Raw genomic sequence first — 20,681 nt, 5'->3', positions numbered from 1 at the left:
ACTGAATTCACTTGTCAAACCCACAGTTTAAGCCATGAGACTGAGATAACCTTATAGAAAGTAAACTGAAAAAAATTATGAATATCAATCCCCAATAAATCTAATGTTGAAGGAAGGAATTGAGATTGAAAAATCAATTAAAAAAAGACATAAAAAATAACTTGAGTTAACTCGGGTTAACCTGCAAAACCCATAACCCGAGTCATAATATCATGATAACTTCATAGAAAACAAACTAAAACAAATCATGAAACTTTCTCAATCAAATTTATATGAACTAAAAGTGAAGACCATACATAGTTGTAACTAGATCATTAACACGCGTTATGTCATGGGTCATATTAATTTTTTTTTTGAATATACAAAAGAAACATCCAGACATTGCTAATATTTTTCTAGTATTTTTTTAAATCATTTAAAGATTAACTGAATATACAAAAGAAACATCCAGACATTGCTAATATTTTTCTAGTATTTTTTTAAATCATTTAAAGATTAACTTGATGTGACCTGATTGACTTGATGGATCCAAACGTAACCTTAACAATCAATAAAAACATAGTTTGATTAATAAAAATTAAAAGACATCTTTTTTATTAAATAACATTGAAATAACAACATATCAGATTGATCCGGGACAACCCTCATGTTAACCCGCCAAATCCATGACCCGGATCATGAGACCATGATATATAAAGAAAATAAAAATAAATTATGAAACTCAATTATCAATCAACTCAATGTTAAAGAATGAGATTGAAAAAAATTAAATAAAAAATAACAAAATACCTAAGTTAACCTGCCAGACCCATAACTCGAGTCATGAGACTAGAATAACCTAATAGAAAGTAAAAAAAAAAAAAAATCCAATTTTCAACATAAATTAATCTGTAAAACCCGCAACTAAAGTCATGAGATTGTGATAACCCTATAAAAAACAAATCAATATAAATTATAAAACCTAATTTTTAATAAACTCATTTTTAAAGATTGAAAATGAAAAAAATTGAGTCTAAAAATAGGACACAATAAAACGACTTGAGCCTACCCGAGTTAACCAGCAAACACACATGACCCGAGCATAAGGCCTCATAGTAAACAAAACAAAATAAATTATGAAGTGTAATTCATAATCAACTCAAAGCTGAAGGATGTAATAGAAAAAAATTCAATTAAAAAAAAGATAAAATAAACTTGAGTCAACTAGGTTAACTCGCCAAACTCACGACTCGAGTCATGTGATCGAGATAATCTCATAGAAAGCAAACTAAAATAAATCATAAAACTTAATTACCAATCAATCCAATCTTGAAGATGAAATTGAAAACAAAAGTCAATTAAAGAAAAATAGAGAAAAACTTGAGTCAACTTGTCAAACACAAGTTACTTGGGACTCTCTTGAGTCTTGTATTGCCGCCAGACCCAAGTCGGTTGGGTCTGCATTGGTTGTCAAACCCAAAGGGCTTAAAATATTTTTTATATTCTTAATATTGTTTTTGTATTTTTTTTAAATTATATTGACATGCTGCGGAGCGCGGGCCAATATATTAGTATGTTCGCTAATTGATGCTATAATTTTTTGTTACAATAGCTAATTTAGCTCAACTATTGAATGATAAAATTAATAAAAAAGTCAATAAAAACCCAACTTTAAGGAATAAAATTGAAAGAAAAAAATTAAATAAAAAAAAAAGCCCAAATGTGTAGGCTCGAGTGGCCCAACATGCTTGGATCAACTATATTCTTTTTGTTTTTTTAAGAGGCAAATGACATGTCAAGATCCGAGCTAAAAATGTATTTAATGGAATTTAGTGTTAAAAATAACTTTCTCTCTTCGGTTAAAATCCAACAAGTTTCTCTTTTTTTAAAAAAAATTTAGGGACCGAAGAGTGAAAAAAAAAAACTTGTAGCAAAAGTGAATTTTAAAAAATTAAATGGACTAAAAAGGTAGTTGAAGAATCAAAGTAAACTTTTTGCAATAATTTTGAAATTGTCATCCGGTTTCGCCATGTTTTTTACTTTGATTCTTTAATTTTCAATGTACCCCATCCTTAACAAAGGACTTGGTGCTTATATGATCTTGCATGCTGCCCTTTAATTAGTTGGGGGCTAAAATAGGAAAATAAAAGGAAAAGGTTATTCCTAATAAGGGAATATACAATTGATCAGTGATATGGATATCTTGTGAGTTTGTTTCCTTTTTTATTCAGATTATGTGAATTTAATGGCAATAGGATCTCCTAAACATGTTGAATGTTTATCTACACTGTATAGATATGTAGTTTTGGGAGGAAAAACACAGAAAGAATCCATTATTATTAATTTTTTTCTTGATGGGTATATAAAAGCTTAGTCATCGGTGTGAACCCCATAAGAGGGCCATAGAGATATGATCAGTAACACCGCCACGATCTCTTATTTCGTATGTATGTAAACATTTCTTGCTACCACCTCCACCACATACGAGAAGGACGTAGGAGAAAAAACAAAGAAAATAGTAGCAACTAGCAAGTGATAACAGAGAGAGAGAGAGAGAGATAGAGAGAGGAAAAGGACGGGATCAGTGCCCTCAATTCTATAGTTTTGTATTTTGGAAACGATCCCATGCACCTCTAAGCTGGAATCTCTTGGGAAATCGATTCTGTCATCTTCCTTCCCCACTCGATCTCCACATTTAAATACTTGGGCGTGGTTTTGGGCTACCTTGCTCCTCGCAGCAAAACAAAAAATAAACATCATGTCCTCTCAATATTACTCCTCTATCCATCTCTTCTCTACGGTAATACCAAGCACGCCAAGATCTTCCTTTTCCTCCTCTAACAATATTATCCATCCCCTTCCTCCTCTATCTTTCCCTTCAGGTGAGTGGTTTGCCTAATTAATTTCCTAAATGGTCACCTCTTGTTATTCCTTCTGAGTCTCAACGAAACCACACGCCAACTTTGTACTTTTGGTGTTTTGTTATTTCTTTTTTCTGCTTAAACTCCATGCGTTTAATTTTGTGGGGTTAATGATGATCCCTCGTGAAGTTTGTCTAGAATCTTGCTGTTAATCAAGGAAAGCGATCATTAGCATTACCTTTACCAGTTCAAGATTGTCTTACTTTTTTGTGGGATTGATCATTTTTCATGCTTTTCTTTGATTTAATCGTGAGAACCACACCAGCAATATATACACTTCTTTTCTTTCTCATCATCTTGGATGGTTTTTGGGTTTAGAAACGCCAAAATGCAAATATTAATTGCCCCGGGCTAGCTGTAAAAACTGTGTCATATACCAGTACTGGTTACCCTTTTAAATATCTTTCTTTTTCTGCATCCATTCGTACTAATTTCTATATATATATTTTTTGTTTTCTTGCTTTCATAAGCAGAGTGTGTGTCTATATATATATATATATATATATATATATAAAAGAATCTATCTGAATTACTTATACTTAGTGGCAACATCGTATATTCCTCCCCAAAAGTGCTATAGTATTTTCTTTTCCTAAAGAATTCCACTAAAATCTAGTACATCGATAATCATATTTAATTTACAAATAAGTAATAAACTACTAATTATTACGACTAAGGGAGGTAGTTATTTGAGGTAACCACTTTGGCGTCCTTTTCAATAGGTGTTTGGCTGTATGGGGCTAGAGGCAAGCAAGATAACTTTCATGCTCACTCAAGATGCAGTGCTATATCCAAACCTCGCACTCAAGGTACACTACCATCTCTAATAAATTATTATTTAATAGAATTTAATAAGATTATTCCACAAGTTAGTGCTATTCAAATGTTAAATCATTTAAGTTATTGGAGATATATAATTGCTGTACAGGATATGCAGACTTGTTTCATCAACAAAGTGGTCTGCCATTGATAAACTGGCCTCACGATGTTGTGGAGGATGACATAGAAGAAGATGCTGCTAAGGTGATATGAAAGTAGTAGCTCTTTTTTTTTTTGTTATAATACTATTTTATGCACTAAAAAAATAAAAACTCAATATGAGATTCATTTCGTTTGTTTTTATTGTTGAAAAAAAAGGTTTCTGTAGCTAAGGAAATAGACGAGCATGTCAAAACTATTAAAGCAATGCTGGAAATGATGGAGGATGGAGAGATAAGCATCTCAGCTTATGACACCGCATGGGTTGCTCTTGTGGAAGACATTAACGGGAGTGGTCTTCCTCAATTCCCATCTAGCCTTCAGTGGATTGCAAACAATCAGCTTCCAGATGGTTCATGGGGTGATGCTGAAATATTTTTGGCGCATGATAGGTTGATTAATACGCTAGCATGTGTTGTCGCATTGAAATCATGGAATTTACATCAAGAAAAATGTGAAAAAGGTCAGTAGCACCGTCCAGAAATTGCTATGTTCCAGGGTAGCATGCAGGATCGATTTTCTCCACCTGAGTGTATTCATGATAAGCTAACATGGCACCCGCTTCATCATTATATCAGGTATGTTATTTTTTAGAGACAACTTATGCAAGCTTGAAGATGAAAACGCTGAGCACATGCCTATTGGATTTGAAGTTGCTTTCCCTTCACTTCTCGAGATAGCTAAAAAATTAGACATCGAAGTTCCTTATGATTCTCCTGTCCTGCAAGAGATTTATGCCAGTAGAAATTTAAAGCTGACAAGGTTGTTTCATCACACAAACTTCAGTCATAATTGTGTTTCCTAGCTTTCCTGTATATTATATGATAATTGAACTAAAGCGGTCACATCTTTTTACTATTTTGCAAAGTACACAGGAACCTGGTTATCATTACATGCATATAATGCAATTATTGTGTGTGTGTGTGTGTGTGGATAGGATACCCAAGGACATAATGCACAATGTGCCCACAACACTACTCCATAGCTTAGAAGGAATGCCAGGCCTGGAATGGAAAAAGCTTCTAAAATTACAGAGCCAGGATGGGTCATTCTTGTTCTCCCCATCCTCCACTGCCTTCGCACTCAGTCAAACTAAAGATAAAAACTGCATGGAATATTTAAATAAGGCGGTCCAAAGATTCGAAGGGGGAGGTAAATTGCTTTAATTATTCCCGTTCTTGACTAGAAATCATTTACTTTGAGGATCACAAGCTTAATTCTATCTGTTTAACCATTTTTTAGTTCCCAATGTCTACCCGGTTGACTTATTTGAGCACATATGGGCCGTGGATCGTTTGCAGCGCTTGGGAATATCAAGATATTTCGAGTCCCAGATCGACGAATGTGTCAATTATATTCATAGGTATATTTCTTTTTTCTACATAGAGAAATGCACGAAATGTGTAAGAAAACCATTTACTTTACTAAAATGCTATTTAAATTTACTTCAGATATTGGACTGAAGATGGCATTTGCTGGGCAAGAAACTCTGAGGTCCATGATATTGATGACACAGCCATGGGATTCAGGGTACTAAGATTAAATGGGCACCATGTTTCTGCTGGTAAATCTATTTACGACAAAAAAAAATTAAAGCAGTAGAGAAACTTTTCCAATTACTGTTATATATAATCCTGGCGTTTTCTTTTATATTTGATAGACGTGTTCAAGCATTTTGAGAAAGGGGGTGAATTTTTCTGCTTTGCGGGGCAGTCAACAGCGGCAGTAACAGGAATGTTCAACCTGTATAGAGCTTCTCAGCTGCTGTTTCCGGGAGAGAAGATCCTTGAGAAGGCCAAGGAATTTTCATTCAAATTCCTAAGAGAAAAACAAGCTGCTAATGAGCTTCTAGATAAATGGCTTATAACGAAGGACTTATCTGGCGAGGTATCGTCTAAAACTTGATATTTGCTGTACGTACTCTTTGAGCCAATTTTATCAATCTTGCAGCACAAGCAAATGGAAATTGTCTAGAGTACTAATTTATTTTATGCTTAAGAGCACCTTGCTCACCATGGTTATTAAACCCATGGTGTACTGGCTTTCTTGGATTTTTTTTTAAAATATTATTTTAAAAGTTGACTAAAAAAAAATCAAGTTAATCTATTTAAATCCAATTAAATTTGAATGAGTTAATTTTATTTTTTTAAAATTATATATATATAATAATATTAGTTTATTTAAAAGAAAATTTTTTCATCTAAAACAATTTGTTTATTTTCTTAAAAAAAATTAAATAATATAGTTTTGAAACAAATCCGAGTCCATCAATATCCAAGTTTGCTCAAACTCACAACCCATGTCTAAGGATAAGGGTGGATTTAACAACTATGCTGCTCACGTGGCAATTTCAAGTGTCCCTTTCGTTCTATACTGCAATTAATTTTACGGGCCATAAATTTATTTATAATATATAGGTGGGATTTGCTTTGGAAATTCCATGGCATGCGAGCTTGCCTCGCGTGGAGTCGAGGTTCTACATAGAACAGTATGGTGGTGAAGATGACGTATGGATTGGGAAGACCCTTTACAGGTTACACACACAAGTTGTTGATTATGTTCCTATTTTTTAATCTCTTTTCTTATATGCCCCCTTTTTTTTTTTGTTACAATAATATACGTTTTGGATCGAAGACGAGAGATCATATACATAGTAGTAGCCACCAGCAATCAACGTGACCGTGTTGAATCTTCCATAAGTTAATTCATAAGTAGTTCTTCCTCTCTTGATACTAGCAAATTTCAATTAAATTAATAACACATAATAATTGTATGGGCGAAAAAGACGACAAATGTGAGCCTTAAATTCACACATTTTATTTTTTTGAAAATAATGACAATCAATTTTATTTCCTTGGGAGATTTACATAACTTTAAATAAACCAAAAACCCTACCTTAACTATAAAAAAAATCCAAGATTACAAAGGATAGAAGTATGAAATTTAAAAATAACAAAGAAAATCACAAAAAACTGTCAAAATAAGAGCCTTAGAGTGAGATTTATGATATCTAAAGATCATATAGTCGCCGTAGTGACACATTGGATATTATAGGGAAAACAACATTTATATTCTCTTGTAAGAATTTGAGTGCGATCTAACAATTGGATCAAAAATTATAGTCTTTTGACTTATTATTTTGGTCTAGTACGACAAAACTTCCTCTTAGGTCTAGATCTATCACACTAGTCCTAGGTCATCCACATAATCTGTCTGTTGCAGATCTTCATCTAGTTGGAGCAGACCCACACATGACTGCCCAGAATCATTCATTATCCATTCCTCCTCCAAATAAGAAGTTAAGTATTGGACATTGAAGACATCATAATTCTTCAGGTGATGGTAAAGAAGAATCCTATAAGCATTATCATTTATCTTCTGCAATACCTCAAAAGGACCTATCTTTATTTCCTTCAACTTGTTGCACTCACCCACTAGAAACCTGTCACGTGTAAGGACTACCCATACCAAATCTCCAACCTCAAACACCACTCTTCTATGACAAGTATCAGTCAACGCCTTATACTTTGCATTATTGTCCACTTGATCTACTCGTATATGGCATGCAAGTAATCTGCCATATTAGTTGCTTGGATGCTCAATCGTCCAATGCGAGGAATAAGATTTAACTCCTACTGCTTCTCCATTATTAAAGCCCTCTGATACACCTTTGACATTGTTCACAAAAACTGAAGACACAAAACATCCTGAATTGATTGTCGCAAGCCACTAAAGTACCGTGCCACCAGTTACTCATCTATTTCTTCCAAATCATTCCTTGGAACTAGTTGGAAAAACTCATCAATGTAGTCATTGACATATTTACCTTCTTATTTCAGCGTGTGGAGCCTCTGGTATAAAGTTTGTGAGTAGCTAAAAGGAAAAAAGTGCTCTCTCATCTTTTTCTTCATCTTGTCTCAGTCATTGATTCTAGCTTTTCTTTGTCTCTCTCATGTCTTCTTCAACTGCTCCTACCAAGCAGATGTCCTGCCCATTAAACTAATTATAACCAACTCCATTCACATCTGTCAAGGCACATCCTTGTATTAAAAAATATGTTCAATCCCATTCAATTAGTCTATGAATTCTTTCGCTTGTAAAGTCCCTGAAAACTCAGGAATTTTTATACAAAATCCTCATATATGTTCTCTTCTGGCTCAAGGGTTGGTCTCATTTGAATTCGCCTTAGATTCTCAGTACTAGTCAGGGACCTATTATGAAAGACAACAATTAAGCAAAGAACATAAAATAATTGTATGGGCAAAAGGGGTTGTAGATGTGAGCCTCAAATTCACAAGTTTTATTTTTCTGAAAGTAATGATAATTAAGGCTGTTTTTTTAAGAGGTTTGCAAAGCCTTAAATAGGTTAGAAGGCAAAATAAAATCCAAAATTACAAAGGAAAGAAGCATAAAATCCAAAAAGAGCACGAAATCTAAAAATAACAAAGAAAATCACAAAAAATACCAGAACTATAACCTCGAGGCGAGATTTTTAATATCTAAAGATCATATGGTCCCTGTAGCGACGCATTGGATACTATAGAAAAAACAACCTCTATATTCTCCTGTAAAAATTTAAGCGCGATCCAATGGTCGGATGAAAAGTTATGATCTTTTTTACCCCTTATTATCATGACCAAACCTCTTATTGGACCTAGACCTGTCTCACTGGTCCTAAGTCATCCATGTAATATGTCTAGTGCAAATCTTATCTAGTTGGGACAGATCCACATATGACTACTCAGAATTACTCATTATCGCAAGCCCGACTGTATTAGTCTTTCTTTGGTGATTTTAAAAAAAAAAATATAAATATTCCTTTTTATATGGATAAGATGTTTTCAATAATAAATGGACATAATCACAGTTTAATTGACTAATAAAACTCAGTTATAATTTGACACATATAGTTAAAATGTTTTGCAAAATGTAAAATCATAGCCCCTTTTGAAAAGTTGATTTTGCAACAATTTGAGAAAAATTCAAAAAGTATAAAGATAATTAATAAATAGCTTTGAAATATTCGAAAACGCATTATAAAATCCGTCAAGAAAAAGTTGTTGGCGTGGTTACTTGGATTTGGCATGCTCTTCGTTTCAACTATAAAATTAGAATATATAAATATTGTTGTTACAAGATAATTGCCATACTCCAATTATTAGCCTCTTTTTAACGCAGAATGCCATATGTAAACAACAATGAGTATCTCCAGCTGGCAAGATTAGACTACAACAACTGCCAAGCATTACATCGCATTGAATGGGCCAATTTTCAAAAGTAAGTGTCCAAGACAGACAGCACCAAATCTTCAATTATAATGCAACCCCTTAAAGAGTTGATTAGCATATATTCTACAAAATATTGATTTGCAGGTGGTATGAAGAATGCAATCTAAGAGATTTTGGGATACGCAGAAAAACCCTTCTCTACTCTTATTTTTTGGCAGCAGCCAGTGTATTTGAGCCGGAAAGGTCCAATGAGCGACTTGCATGGGCTAAGACTACGATCTTGCTCGAGATGATCCACTCTTATTTCCACGAGGATAATGACAATTCTGGTGCTCAGAGGAGAACTTTCGTACATGAATTCAGCACCGGTATTAGCATTAATGGAAGGTAAATTTACTGATCCATAAATAATTAACATTCTTCACTGTCTTAAGCTTAATTATCATCAGTTAAGCTTAATTACATTGCATTATCAGCAGGCAAAGATTGGCAGCCGATCGATTTTGCAAGTTAACCTCGTGTGCGTTTCTTCGGTCGAGCAACCATCCAATTATACTTTGTCGTATTCATTAGAAAGCACATCAAAAAATATCGAAGCAAAACACACTATATCTAGAGAAACTAGTGAGACTTTTAGAAAGCCAACAAAGATCGATGTAGAAAACAAATTACATATAATAACAGCACCGAGGAGAATTTCAAAGTGCTTGAACTTTTGTCACAACATTGACGAGAAAAACAAGAGGCCATCTGCTCTTGTCTGTCTCATCAACTTAGAGTGTGTTTGGCAGTGTGGTTGCAGGTGCTTTTCAAATAACTTTTCGTGTCAAAATGCATGCCAATGATGTTTTTTTATTTTTTAAAAATCATTTTTGACATCAACACATCAAAACGATCCAGAACGTACAAGTCATATTAAATTTTAGCAAAAAAAAATTCAAATTTTTTGAAAACGCAACCGCAGCTGCGTTCCCAAACAGACTCTTACTGTACCATATCCCTTTCTTCAAACAGATTAAATAATATCAATTTTATTCTCATTTTCTTATGTATTTACTAAATTATTAAACTATATTATGCACGGTTATAATTTTTATTTACACAAAATTATCTTGATTTTGATGGAGATCTGACATGTATAATCTAGCATCATCTTTGTATGCAACCTGCATTGATAAGTTTATGACTGTTAGGTGTGCAGGCAAATTGATTGATGTTAAACCTTAATTAGGTTACGTGATAGGAGGTATTTTTTCCCCTTCTCCTGCTTGTCTCTAAACCGGCTTGCAAACACAGAGCACTTGCTAGTTTTGAATATAATGTCAATGTGCCTTTCTTTTGATAAAATAATAACAATTTGCTAAGGTTCAAGGAAAGGAAATTGATTATTTATGTGTGATTCTTGTGTGTCGCAGGAGGTCGGGTACAAAGAAGACAAGGAAGGAACTCCTTAAGATGCTGCTCGGAACCCTAAATCAGCTCTCTTTTGGCGCATTGGAGGTTCATGGTCGAGACATTAGCCACAGTTTGCGTCATGCTGTGAGTTGCTATCTGAATATAATATGAGCAAAATGAACATTAAAAATATGTTACTCTATTCCAGTATGCTTAAATATAGATAGTACAAGTTCCAATGTTCTAATTCAAGTGTGTTTTCTTTTCCCTAACAAATATATGTAGTGGGAAAGGTGGCTCTTGAGCTGGGAATTGGAAGGAGATAGACGCCGAGGGGAAGCAGAACTACTGGTGCAAACAATAAACCTTACTGCTGGCTATAAGGTCTCTGAGGAGCTCTTGGTCTATCATCCTCAATATGAACAGCTCGCCGACCTGACAAACAGAATATGCTATCAATTTGGTCATTACCAGAAGAACAAGGTTAGTGAAAGAGACTAGCTAGAGCACCCTTACTAATTTCTTAAAAGCATTTTAATTTGGCTGCATATATACATACTTCTCTTTGGCATCTTAAATAAATCTTTATGCATTATTTTATGCCAGTACTGTCGTTTTCCTTAAGGGATTCTGTTTTGGTCCATTTAAGAAGCACAATGTCACTTAGGGACTCGTATTGGTCATTCAATCGTCCCTTGCAAACCTTGCTACTGCCATGTACACTGTACAAGGATAGTTTACAATATACAGTTAAAGAAGAGAAATGGGGATCGACTGCAGAAGTGATATTAACTGAATGATCTCTTCCTACATGAGATGACAAAATCTTCTCTCAACGGATTCTGACAAGGTTTTCGAATAGCAGCTAGAATGCTTAAACTGATATAACTTGGGTGCGGTTTCTCACAAAAAGAGTGCTGTGGGGGTGGGGTCTGCATCTCCGAAAATATCAACTGGACGCAAATAAGCTTCACAATTTTTTTAAACAATTATATATACCATCCTCTTTCTTGTTTGATGAATTTTATATTTCTTCTTAAAATAATCATCCAGCAATTGTTTTTCTTCTACGATTTTTTAGGTGCATGACAACGGAAGCTACAGCACTATTACCGGGAGCACTGACAGAATCACAACCCCACAAATAGAATCTGACATGCAAGAACTTATGCAGTTAGTGATCCAAAAGACCTCGGATGGAATAGATACTAAAATCAAGCAAACATTCCTTCAAGTAGCCAAGAGTTTTTACTATACCGCATTCTGTGATCCTGGGACTATCAACTACCATATAGCTAAAGTGCTTTTTGAGACCGTGGCTTAATCTTTATGTGTATTTGTACTATAGCCATTTCATCAGTGCTTTCTTGTAAACGAAAACCACAAATGAATAAAATCATTCAATTTCACAGTAAAGATAGGTATATGGTATGCTACACGTAATCCAAGATTTTTTCTTTGGTGTTAGTAAACATGTTTTTTTTTTTTAATCTCGGGCTACATGCTGAGCATCAGAAGTGACCAGCAGATTGATTGAATGGTTCAGACATCCAGGTGGTCTATCTGCCGATCTGGATCAAAATGAACGATATGGGACTCGATTAGTTTCTTGATAAATTTTGTTATGCTTCCATGGATTAAAAATGCTCTACTTTGGTCCTATTACTCAAGATTTCTTGAACAATATCAATCCCCGAATTCTCAAAAACTTTTGAAATAGCCCTCCACCACAATACAGTAATGATAGCCAGCGGAAAGCCAACTTTTTTAGGAATTAATCTCAAATTTTTAGAAATCTTATATGGGTACGTATTTTAGAAATCATCTCAAATTCTGTTTAGGGATTAATCTCTTCAACAGTCTTCCCTGATTATATGGATATCCAAAGTGTGCTTTGTGATAGATATTTGTAAACTCTCTCTTAGGGTACTTCACCCAATCAAATCCAACCCAGACAGAAAGTCTACAGACATGTATAAAACTAGTGATAGCTATGTCTCATCCAAAATCATATATAGGACATATGTAAGACACTTGCCCACTTGTCCAAAATTAACCAACTACATATTTATACGAATAAATTAGATAGTGGACATAAATATATGGTAGGCCACATGAATTGATCCACTGATACATAAAGAACGTGGCCCTCTTTTGAAAACTTGTTGCAAGGCAGATTGGTTACTTGAATGTATTCAGTGAAAAAATGGCTGACAATACACAGTGAGCTGTGCTTGAAACAAAAGTGGAGATTCCTAAAATCCCTTGTCAAGATATGTGGTGTCTCATTGACGAGAAACAAGACAGGAAATCTCAACCTCTATCTCTAATAAGTTTTAAATAACTATCTTAATATAAAATAATTAAGTTATTAAATGAAATTTAAGATATAATTTATATTATTCTCTGACATGTTTAATTTTTATTAAATAAAATGGGATTGTAAGATTTAAATTCATGATTATTTGATTAACAAAATTTTGATATTTAAAAAATCATCTCATTTTAAAAACTTTAATTATTAAATAAATTTTTAAAACATAATTTATATTTTATACTTTAGTCAAATATTGCTGACATGAGATAATTTTATGAAGCCCGCATAATATCTAGGTATGATTACTTGAGAGAGAGAGAGAGAGAGAGAGAGAGAGAGATCATGGGTTTGCCCCAACTTAGCAAGTGGGTGTGTGTGGTAAATTGACCGCCTTAATTTGTTATGAAGATAATTGTGTTCTCCACTTTTTTGATGAGGTTGTCGCTGCAGAAGTTTCTTCCGAAATGTATAGTGACAGAATGGCAGACAATGTGACTTGAGACCGTGTTTTCAAAGTTGATTCTCCTTTTCGGTCAAAATGCATAGTGACAGAAGAAAGTTTTGATTTGTAATCGAAATTTGTGACCGTGTGCAGTTCGATGTGGGTTTTTTTTTTCAACGTATGATCAAATGTTACAGTCACAAATCAAGTTGTCACAGTTTCGGTTTAAATTTAGTTTGTGAATTGTTTTTCTTTGTGATTGATATGTGACAGAATTAAGAATGATGATGGTGTTATCACCGAAAATAAAAATCTTATCATACATGTCTCATTAATACCTGAAATTATTACCATATCCCATCAAACAAATCTTATTCAAATAGAACCCAGTATGAACCGAGGACTGCATCTGCTCCGAAGCAAGTAATGGGTTACATGAGGTTGAAAGTGGATCAATCATGGCCATGGGCCATAGCAGATGGTAAAGAAAAGTTTTTTCTTTCATTTTTTTTTTCATAAATAAAAGATATGTTGATCAAAAAGAAAAGGGAAACATAAGATTTATAAAATTTCATTTAAAAAGAAAAAGCTTTAAAACATGAGACCCCTCATTGTAAAAGCAAAGGGCATGTTGTCTGGACCCGTTTGGGTAAAGCCCTTCAAATCACCATCACTGATTTGTGAAAATTCTTTTGGATAAGAACAATGACACGTGAAGCTTCTCTTCATGCCTGTTTCTTTGTCGTGCAAGCCGGTAACATGCAAGGGACAGAGGTCCCATCAGTGCATATGCAATGGAATTTGAACTTTAAGGTATGATTTGATATCTACAGGGACCACTCTCGGATTCAGGTGAGAGGGACCTCTGTGTGGAGTTCTCAGGACTTCAAGAGGTGATTTCAAGAGCAGCCCATTGCCAAGCATAGCATTAAACGTCACAGAATAGTTTGGTTTGCTGAGAATCCTGAGATTGATAAGGTACCCTACTTTCAGTTGATTAAGGATGTAATGGACTGAAGTAGTAACTAGTAAGTACTCTAGAGTATCATCGAATACGTGGCCCTCCCCACTGTTTTGCTGCATCCTCCTAGAAATCCTATGTGCAATAATCGCAAGCCCGTTCAGGCAGTCTGCGCCATGGCTTTGGTTGTCACTAGAAAATGAGCCTGCTACGGGAATCAGTCTTCACCAGACATTCACTAACGTGTGTGCCAATCACCTACTGAGATAGATCACCCGACATTAAAAAAAAAAACAAGTTCATGAAAAAGAAGAGGCGAATCGATAAGTGCCTTGTTCCCTCCTCATGGAGCCTGGAAGGAAAGTTGGCATTCTCAATGCTTCTGAAAGAAGAAACATAGCATACGGCAAAACAAGTAATAAATTCATAATCCAAGAAAGCTTGGTCTGTCAGAAGCACGTCCCTTCCCTTCTTCATGAGTCATGTTGAACAAATAAAAGAAACAAGACACTGCTCTCTTTCATAAGACAAAATTTCTACAATGGACCCACAGACTCAGGCATCATTTTCATTCCAAGAGTCAAAACCATCACTTTCAACTTCAATTATCAACAAAATGCAGATTTAATCATACTCCAGTTCATCAGGAGTAACTGGCCGCTTGAGGGGGATAGTGGATTTCTTTTCGACATCTCTAGATAAAGCTTTCCTCATATCTGAAAACAGAACACAGCAATGTTGGTGGTGAGAAGCAACGCAAGCTCAATGGAAGGTGTTTGGGGATGTTAAAGCCAGATATGGAACACTTACCTAATCCCTCTTCCTCCCCTGAATAATAGCGCAGCACCCTTCTATAGATTACATACCCAAGCTGTGAGACAAAGGCAGAAGAGTAAGAACCGTTTTGTCTCATTGAAAATATAACTCCAGGTTCATATCTAAATGCATTATATAACCTCATAAAAGTAAAGCCCATCTGCATGTTACATGCAAGAATGGACCTTATCAAAGTGTAAGCCCAGAGAAACTCAATAAGAGCAGGTCAAGTTGGATGTGAACTTCATAACAGGCAGGGGACTGCCTGCATACACTGTAAATGAAGAATATAGACCTTGTCAAAGTAGAAAACCCAGATAATCTCTGAAAGGAGCGGGGCAAGGTTGATGTACAAATTAACTAAAAGAAAGTCAGCAACAGCCTAGAATAAAACAAAAGAGTTATACAATATCTGTTCCACAACATTAAAGTAGAAAGATTATCCTTCCAATAATTCACAAGCTCCAGCACATTGCTGATATCTGCTCCTGTTTTCTTTTTTTTTCTTTTTTCTTTTTTCTTTTTTCTGGTTCCACGTTCATTTTCAAGTACTGAAAGATAAAACTGGCAGGTTGCAGGTGGAAGTTTCAATTTTTTTTTTCTTTTAATTGGGATCATTACTTTCATTGTGTATTCTGAATTTGGCCCACGGTCTAAAGAAGAGCAGTCCTGGTTACTCTAATGAGTATATGTTGACTCAATCACCACAAGGTTCTAATTCCCCGTTACACGCTAATCATTTCTGAACTTGTAGAATAGGGCTTCTTTCATTCAGAAAATAGTAAGACTGTCCCTCACAGTTTGCTATTAAAAATATGAACTTAACAGCTAATAAATTCTCTGATTAATCTACATGGGGGATCTGAAGCAAAGAAGCAGCAAGTAGCCCTTTCCAAATTCCTTTCTGGCTGCCACTAAACAAAAACTTTATGAGGAATTTCCAGAGGATTTCTAATATAAAGCACGTGGCCAAATTCAGTTAATACCCTAGCCAACAAAAAAGAATTTATGTCATAGAAGAAGAGAGAAGTTAGACATCTATGCATGGGGTTGGGAGACAAGCACAAATTGATTGGTTTTCCAGAATTATCCATTCTAAAATTGACACTCTACAAAGAGATTATCCAAAAGCAATCTTCTTAAGGCATCTAAGCACCTTACAACCCCTAGTTCTTTGGAAGGAACCCACCAGACCAGAAGTTCAACAGCCAGTTTGTAAGGAAACATAGGACAGAAATAAAAGAAATCAAATTTAAGAGCCAATAGCCAAAAGTAGCAATGCTCTTTCTGGTTATGATTGAATCGTCCAGAATGGCTGACTTTCTAAATGAAAACATGAGCTTCGAGTCTCTGTAGATTAAATTTGAATCGTGTTTGTTAACGAGATCAAGTTTTGAGGTTAGGTTCAATTTCTTTCACTGAAGACTCTTTCATGCTTCAAAGAAGTATGCAAATTCATTACAAACTCAGAATATGATCAAGCAGCAAGAAATGTCTAGATACCAAAAAGAATTCAAAGAACCATTACCTTCTCATACATCTTTATGGCTGGTGTATTTGATGCTCTCACAAAAAGATCTACAAAATAAGCCTTATCACTGCAGAAAGGTTTCTCAAATTAGAAAGCAGGGGAGACTTATTTTTAAGCAATTACTCGCCGACAGACAACATGCAATTCGAAAAAATGCAGATGTAACCAAACAAACACAATTTCAATCAATTGCATCCAAATTATACGACATTGCACAGTTGACTAACAGTCAGGCCAACGATGAGAGGGGAAGAAATGGATCGTTTAGAAGATCTGTTTGTGTCAAGCTACTGGTCAACTGGAACTGAATGATATTTAGCGATGAAGAAATAGCATCTCGGCATATTTCACAAAAATCATAATTTAAAGAACCTCGTAATGCTGCAATGTCTTGTTGAAAGAAGTAAAACTAAAAGTAACCAAAAACCATGAGCTAAAACTAAACTCGAACCAACCTCTCTCCAAGCATTTAAATTTTAAAGTCCCATTCTACAGTTCCGTAGAGTGATACAAATCTCTTGATAAATTCCAAAACAAAAGAAAGTTTCCATGATAAATTTCTGAAAAATCAAACCAAATTCCTACCTTCAACGAAATTAGCAGCTAAGCTAAAATAAAACACAAAATAACATAACTGTAGGTGATGTAAGGTTAATCTTACATCTTGTCGCTGATATCTTCCAATAGATTCAAAAGTTTCTTAGCCAACTGCTGCCTGCGGTATTCTGTAGCCACAGTTACTGCTGTCACATGACCATGCCACGACTCGCCTTGTCCTTCTACTTTCTCCATTACTGCAACAACCAATTCAAATGCAATTCACAGGATTTTTTTTAAAATAAAAAATAGTTATAATAGTAGGAAGGAAAGGCTTACTGTAGGCCATGATTTTGTTTACAGGGCCTTCAGCAACATGGAAATAATCGGGCCATCTTGCCAAATAAGTCATGTAGAATGACATATTGACATATTGAACTGAACAAGTTTTAAAATTTCATTATTATTTTGTATTACAAGAAAAGAATCAATCGAAAAAAACTAGAAAGAAACAAGTGTTGAGGTTCCTTACAGTTTCGGTGAGATGGTCGAGATTGATGGAGGCGAAGCCGAGAAGATCGTTGCAGCTGAATCATTGAATTGTCGTCATCTTTCTTCTTCGCTCGTTGTTTCTTGGATGTGGCTGGCAAATTCCGAAATGGACCAGGATTGGATTTACCTCTTTTGCAATTTTCTCTGGGCCGTAATAATACCCCCACTAAAACAAAGAAGTCGTTCTCTCTCTCTCTCTCTCTCTCTTTCAAGTACTAGCCAGCTTGCCTACGAGGCCACGAGAAAAGAAAAGTTCGAAACCTCACACGGGGGAATGGAAAAGTTGGAAAGCTTCCCATGATGGTCGGCCAAAGTTGAACACGGGTAGATCCTGGACCTGCTGGAGCTGGTGGGTTAATTCGAGATGCTCCCCGCAGATTCATGATGGGTTTTGCAGCTGGTATTGGTTGCTGCAATGCCTTGAAAGCTGAACTATGGCCGTGAAGATAGGTCCGGAAATGGCGTGCAACATGGAGGTCTGGTGGCTCTTGCTAGTGTTTGATTCATAGGTGGTGCATCTATCCTTGTTTTTTAAATCACAGAGAGGCTGGTTCTTATTCTAATGTTGGTGAAACAGAGCAGGAAACTTACTGTCACTGATGGGAATTGGACTCTTTTAAGGTTAGTCATGTTTATAAGCAAATTTTAGTAGAGATAACCAGGCAAATTTTGGGGCAGCGCTAGACAATGATACAGTTTTATTTTTTATTTTTTTGGCAGACTCCTTTCATAATGGAGTATTTGTTTAGGAATATGAGGGGTATTGGGTTGCTGAGATTGTGTAATTTTCTTCTGTTTCTGGGCCTTTGGCCCCTCGTATACAAGGAAAAAAATAAGAAGCAAAAGATACAAAAAAGAATAATATATATTTGTTTCAAATTGTTATTATTTGGAGATCTATTAGACCTTGCCATTACAATACCCATTTGGAATGAAGATGCCCAAACGATTCACTCATAAGAAATGTATATCAATACAGTGGCCACCAGATAATAACATGGTTGTTAGGATTCACCAGATAATACGTTAATGCCTCAGATCATGAACTTCCTTTTTAACTTGTTGATCATCAACACTCGTTTGACATATCAATGCACATGGTTGTAAGATTCTCTAATCTTGATGCCAAATTCTGATTGATCTATCACCATCAAGGCCAGCAGAAGCTATCTTGTTCTCTGTAGGGTGGCATGTTACAGAAATGGCAGTATCAGTATGGCCTTCTAGTTTCTGAACCATGGTTTTTTGCTGGAGATCCCACAAGTAAACACACTTGTCTTCAGACCCACTCACGATGTATTTCCCATTTGTCACAGAGAATGTCGAGGTTATGCAGTATACTTTGTTGGTGTGACCAGAGTAAATCTTCAAGAACTTCCCCGTCGAGTAATTCCAAAGTTTCTGGCGACAGAAAATTGAAATTAAGCAAGCATGAAAACAACAAACAATTCTCTTGGATTCTGATGATTACCATCCCAGTTTGCAGTGCTACACATCTAACATCCAGAATGCAGGAGAGAACTCAAATTTGAATCTTATTATGTATACATGCTCTCGCGCTCAATACTTGGAATCTACCAAAACAAATACTCTACCAGGTGACAGAACCATAATACTCAAAACAGTTAAAGCAAACGGAAACTAGGAATAAATGCATACATTTGCAGGGAGTAGAAACACACAAAACCAAATCCTAATTAAAAAGCTCCACAACTCCTCAGCATTGAACAGCAAAAACAGTGAGTAAAAATGCACAATAATATCTACCCAAAATCACAAACCTACCAACCTCTAAACCCCCAAGATTGCTTTACTTCTAGCATCATTAAAAACGTTTATCAGTTCAAGAATCATAATATAATCTTGAATTATTGTAAGATATGGAACTTAAACAAACCAACAAAGTGAAAACTTACAAGAGTGCTATCAAGAGTAGCAACGAGAATGAACTTTCCATTAGGCGAGAATTTAACAAAGGACACAGCAGGGTTCTTATCATCAATGAGAGTCTTCAAACAAGTACCAGAAGAAGCCTCCCAAATCTTACAAGAACCATCATGACTCCCCGAGACAATCAAAGAACCATCTCTATTAAAATGCACTGATGTTACCGGCATAGAATGAGCTCTAATGACCCTAACGCATTTCCCTGTCTTCACCTCCCAAATTCGAATCGTTTCATCAAAAGAACCTGAGACGATTAAGTTCGACTGAGGATTAAAATTCACACAGAACACAAAATCAGAGTGGCCCTTGAGGATCTTAAGGCAATCGAAGGGGGTGCGTGCGTCCCAGATGCGGAGAGTGCGGTCATCAGAGGCGGAGCAGATATAGTGAGAGTCAGAGGACCAGGCTAGGTCGGATACGCCCTCGGAGTGCCCTATGAGGCGGTGGACAAGGGAGAAGTCGGGAGACGACCAGAGAATTAGGGTTTTGTCCAAGGAGGCTGAGGCCAGGAGCGTTCCATCGTTTGAAAATTTTACGCAGGAGACTGCTCGCTCGTGGCCCCTCAGGGTTCGTATGTGCCTGTATGGTTTGTATGGTGGTGTCTGTTGCGATCCACTGCTGGCCATCACCAAATCCCAAGTGAAAGTTCCAAAGGAAGATGCTGGAGCAGCTACTTGCTTGCTTATATAGCGGAGGGGATTGCTTTCTTAACCCATGAGACAAGTGTTTAAGGGATCATTGGGCCTTGGCCCAAGGTAGGTTGGCGTCTGCCGGTTTTTTGCCCTTTAAGAAAACAACGGGCCTGAAAACCTTCAAGACTACATCCATTAACACTCTTCAATACTCTCTTGCAACCTGCAACATCCATTAAATTTTCTCGAAGGGAAAATCATATAGAAGATTAATGCCAAATATTAATTTATCGCATGGTTAGGGATCTGGGCAAGTTCTTCTCTTTCAAAATACGGGACAAGCCGCAGCTGCACTCTTTGTTAAGATGAGCTTTAATATCTAGAATCCAAGCAAGGTGTTTGAAGCAATGTGGAGTGGGAGGACGAGAGACAGCAAACACAGAGG

The 20,681-nt window shown here is 35.8% G+C and overlaps 3 protein-coding genes across 3 annotated transcripts; 1 reads left to right on the top strand and 2 right to left on the bottom strand.

Annotated features, from left to right (window-relative positions):
- The first annotated feature begins 2,669 nt into the window (after window positions 1–2,669).
- Window positions 2,670–11,917, top strand: LOC133691656 (ent-copalyl diphosphate synthase 1-like). The gene is made up of 15 exons (XM_062112257.1): window positions 2,670–2,861; window positions 3,623–3,709; window positions 3,829–3,923; window positions 4,038–4,341; window positions 4,457–4,640; window positions 4,816–5,030; window positions 5,121–5,241; window positions 5,330–5,442; window positions 5,539–5,765; window positions 6,296–6,411; window positions 9,057–9,155; window positions 9,251–9,493; window positions 10,522–10,645; window positions 10,787–10,984; window positions 11,583–11,917. The coding sequence occupies exons 1-15, from the start codon at window positions 2,738–2,740 to the stop codon at window positions 11,823–11,825; spliced, it is 2,493 nt and encodes an 830-aa protein (XP_061968241.1). The 5' UTR covers window positions 2,670–2,737; the 3' UTR covers window positions 11,826–11,917.
- A 2,706-nt stretch (window positions 11,918–14,623) lies between these two features.
- Window positions 14,624–18,353, bottom strand: LOC133691662 (N-terminal acetyltransferase B complex catalytic subunit NAA20-like). The gene is made up of 6 exons (XM_062112262.1): window positions 17,638–18,353; window positions 17,445–17,543; window positions 17,230–17,362; window positions 16,566–16,635; window positions 15,032–15,092; window positions 14,624–14,937 (listed from the first exon to the last, which is right to left on the bottom strand). The coding sequence occupies exons 1-6, from the start codon at window positions 17,699–17,701 to the stop codon at window positions 14,846–14,848; spliced, it is 519 nt and encodes a 172-aa protein (XP_061968246.1). The 5' UTR covers window positions 17,702–18,353; the 3' UTR covers window positions 14,624–14,845.
- A 153-nt stretch (window positions 18,354–18,506) lies between these two features.
- Window positions 18,507–20,581, bottom strand: LOC133691661 (COMPASS-like H3K4 histone methylase component WDR5B). Its single transcript, XM_062112261.1, has 2 exons — window positions 19,574–20,581; window positions 18,507–19,058 (listed from the first exon to the last, which is right to left on the bottom strand). Exons 1-2 carry the CDS (start codon window positions 20,228–20,230, stop codon window positions 18,771–18,773), a joined length of 945 nt encoding a protein of 314 aa, XP_061968245.1. The 5' UTR covers window positions 20,231–20,581; the 3' UTR covers window positions 18,507–18,770.
- Window positions 20,582–20,681: the final 100 nt, after the last annotated feature.

Source organism: Populus nigra, chromosome 4 (genome assembly GCF_951802175.1).
Source record: "Populus nigra chromosome 4, ddPopNigr1.1, whole genome shotgun sequence".
NCBI classification, from domain to species: Eukaryota; Viridiplantae; Streptophyta; class Magnoliopsida; order Malpighiales; family Salicaceae; genus Populus; species Populus nigra.
The sequence above is the reverse complement of the archived record's forward strand: the minus strand, read 5'-3'. Positions and strand labels throughout refer to the sequence as shown.

Coding starts and splice junctions, on each gene's coding strand:
- LOC133691656 (XM_062112257.1), top strand. CDS start 2,738: ATGTCCTCTCAATATTACTCCTCTATCCATCTCTTCTCTACGGTAATA. Junction 4,342..4,456: donor TCAAGAAAAATGTGAAAAAG/GTCAGTAGCACC, acceptor TCATTATATCAG/GTATGTTATTTTTTAGAGAC. Junction 10,985..11,582: donor GTCATTACCAGAAGAACAAG/GTTAGTGAAAGA, acceptor ACGATTTTTTAG/GTGCATGACAACGGAAGCTA.
- LOC133691662 (XM_062112262.1), bottom strand. CDS start 17,701: ATGATTCAGCTGCAACGATCTTCTCGGCTTCGCCTCCATCAATCTCGA. Junction 16,636..17,229: donor GAAGATATCAGCGACAAGAT/GTAAGATTAACC, acceptor ACCTTTCTGCAG/TGATAAGGCTTATTTTGTAG. Junction 15,093..16,565: donor CCATAAAGATGTATGAGAAG/GTAATGGTTCTT, acceptor TTTGTCTCACAG/CTTGGGTATGTAATCTATAG.
- LOC133691661 (XM_062112261.1), bottom strand. CDS start 20,230: ATGGCCAGCAGTGGATCGCAACAGACACCACCATACAAACCATACAGG. Junction 19,059..19,573: donor CTACTCTTGATAGCACTCTT/GTAAGTTTTCAC, acceptor TTCTGTCGCCAG/AAACTTTGGAATTACTCGAC.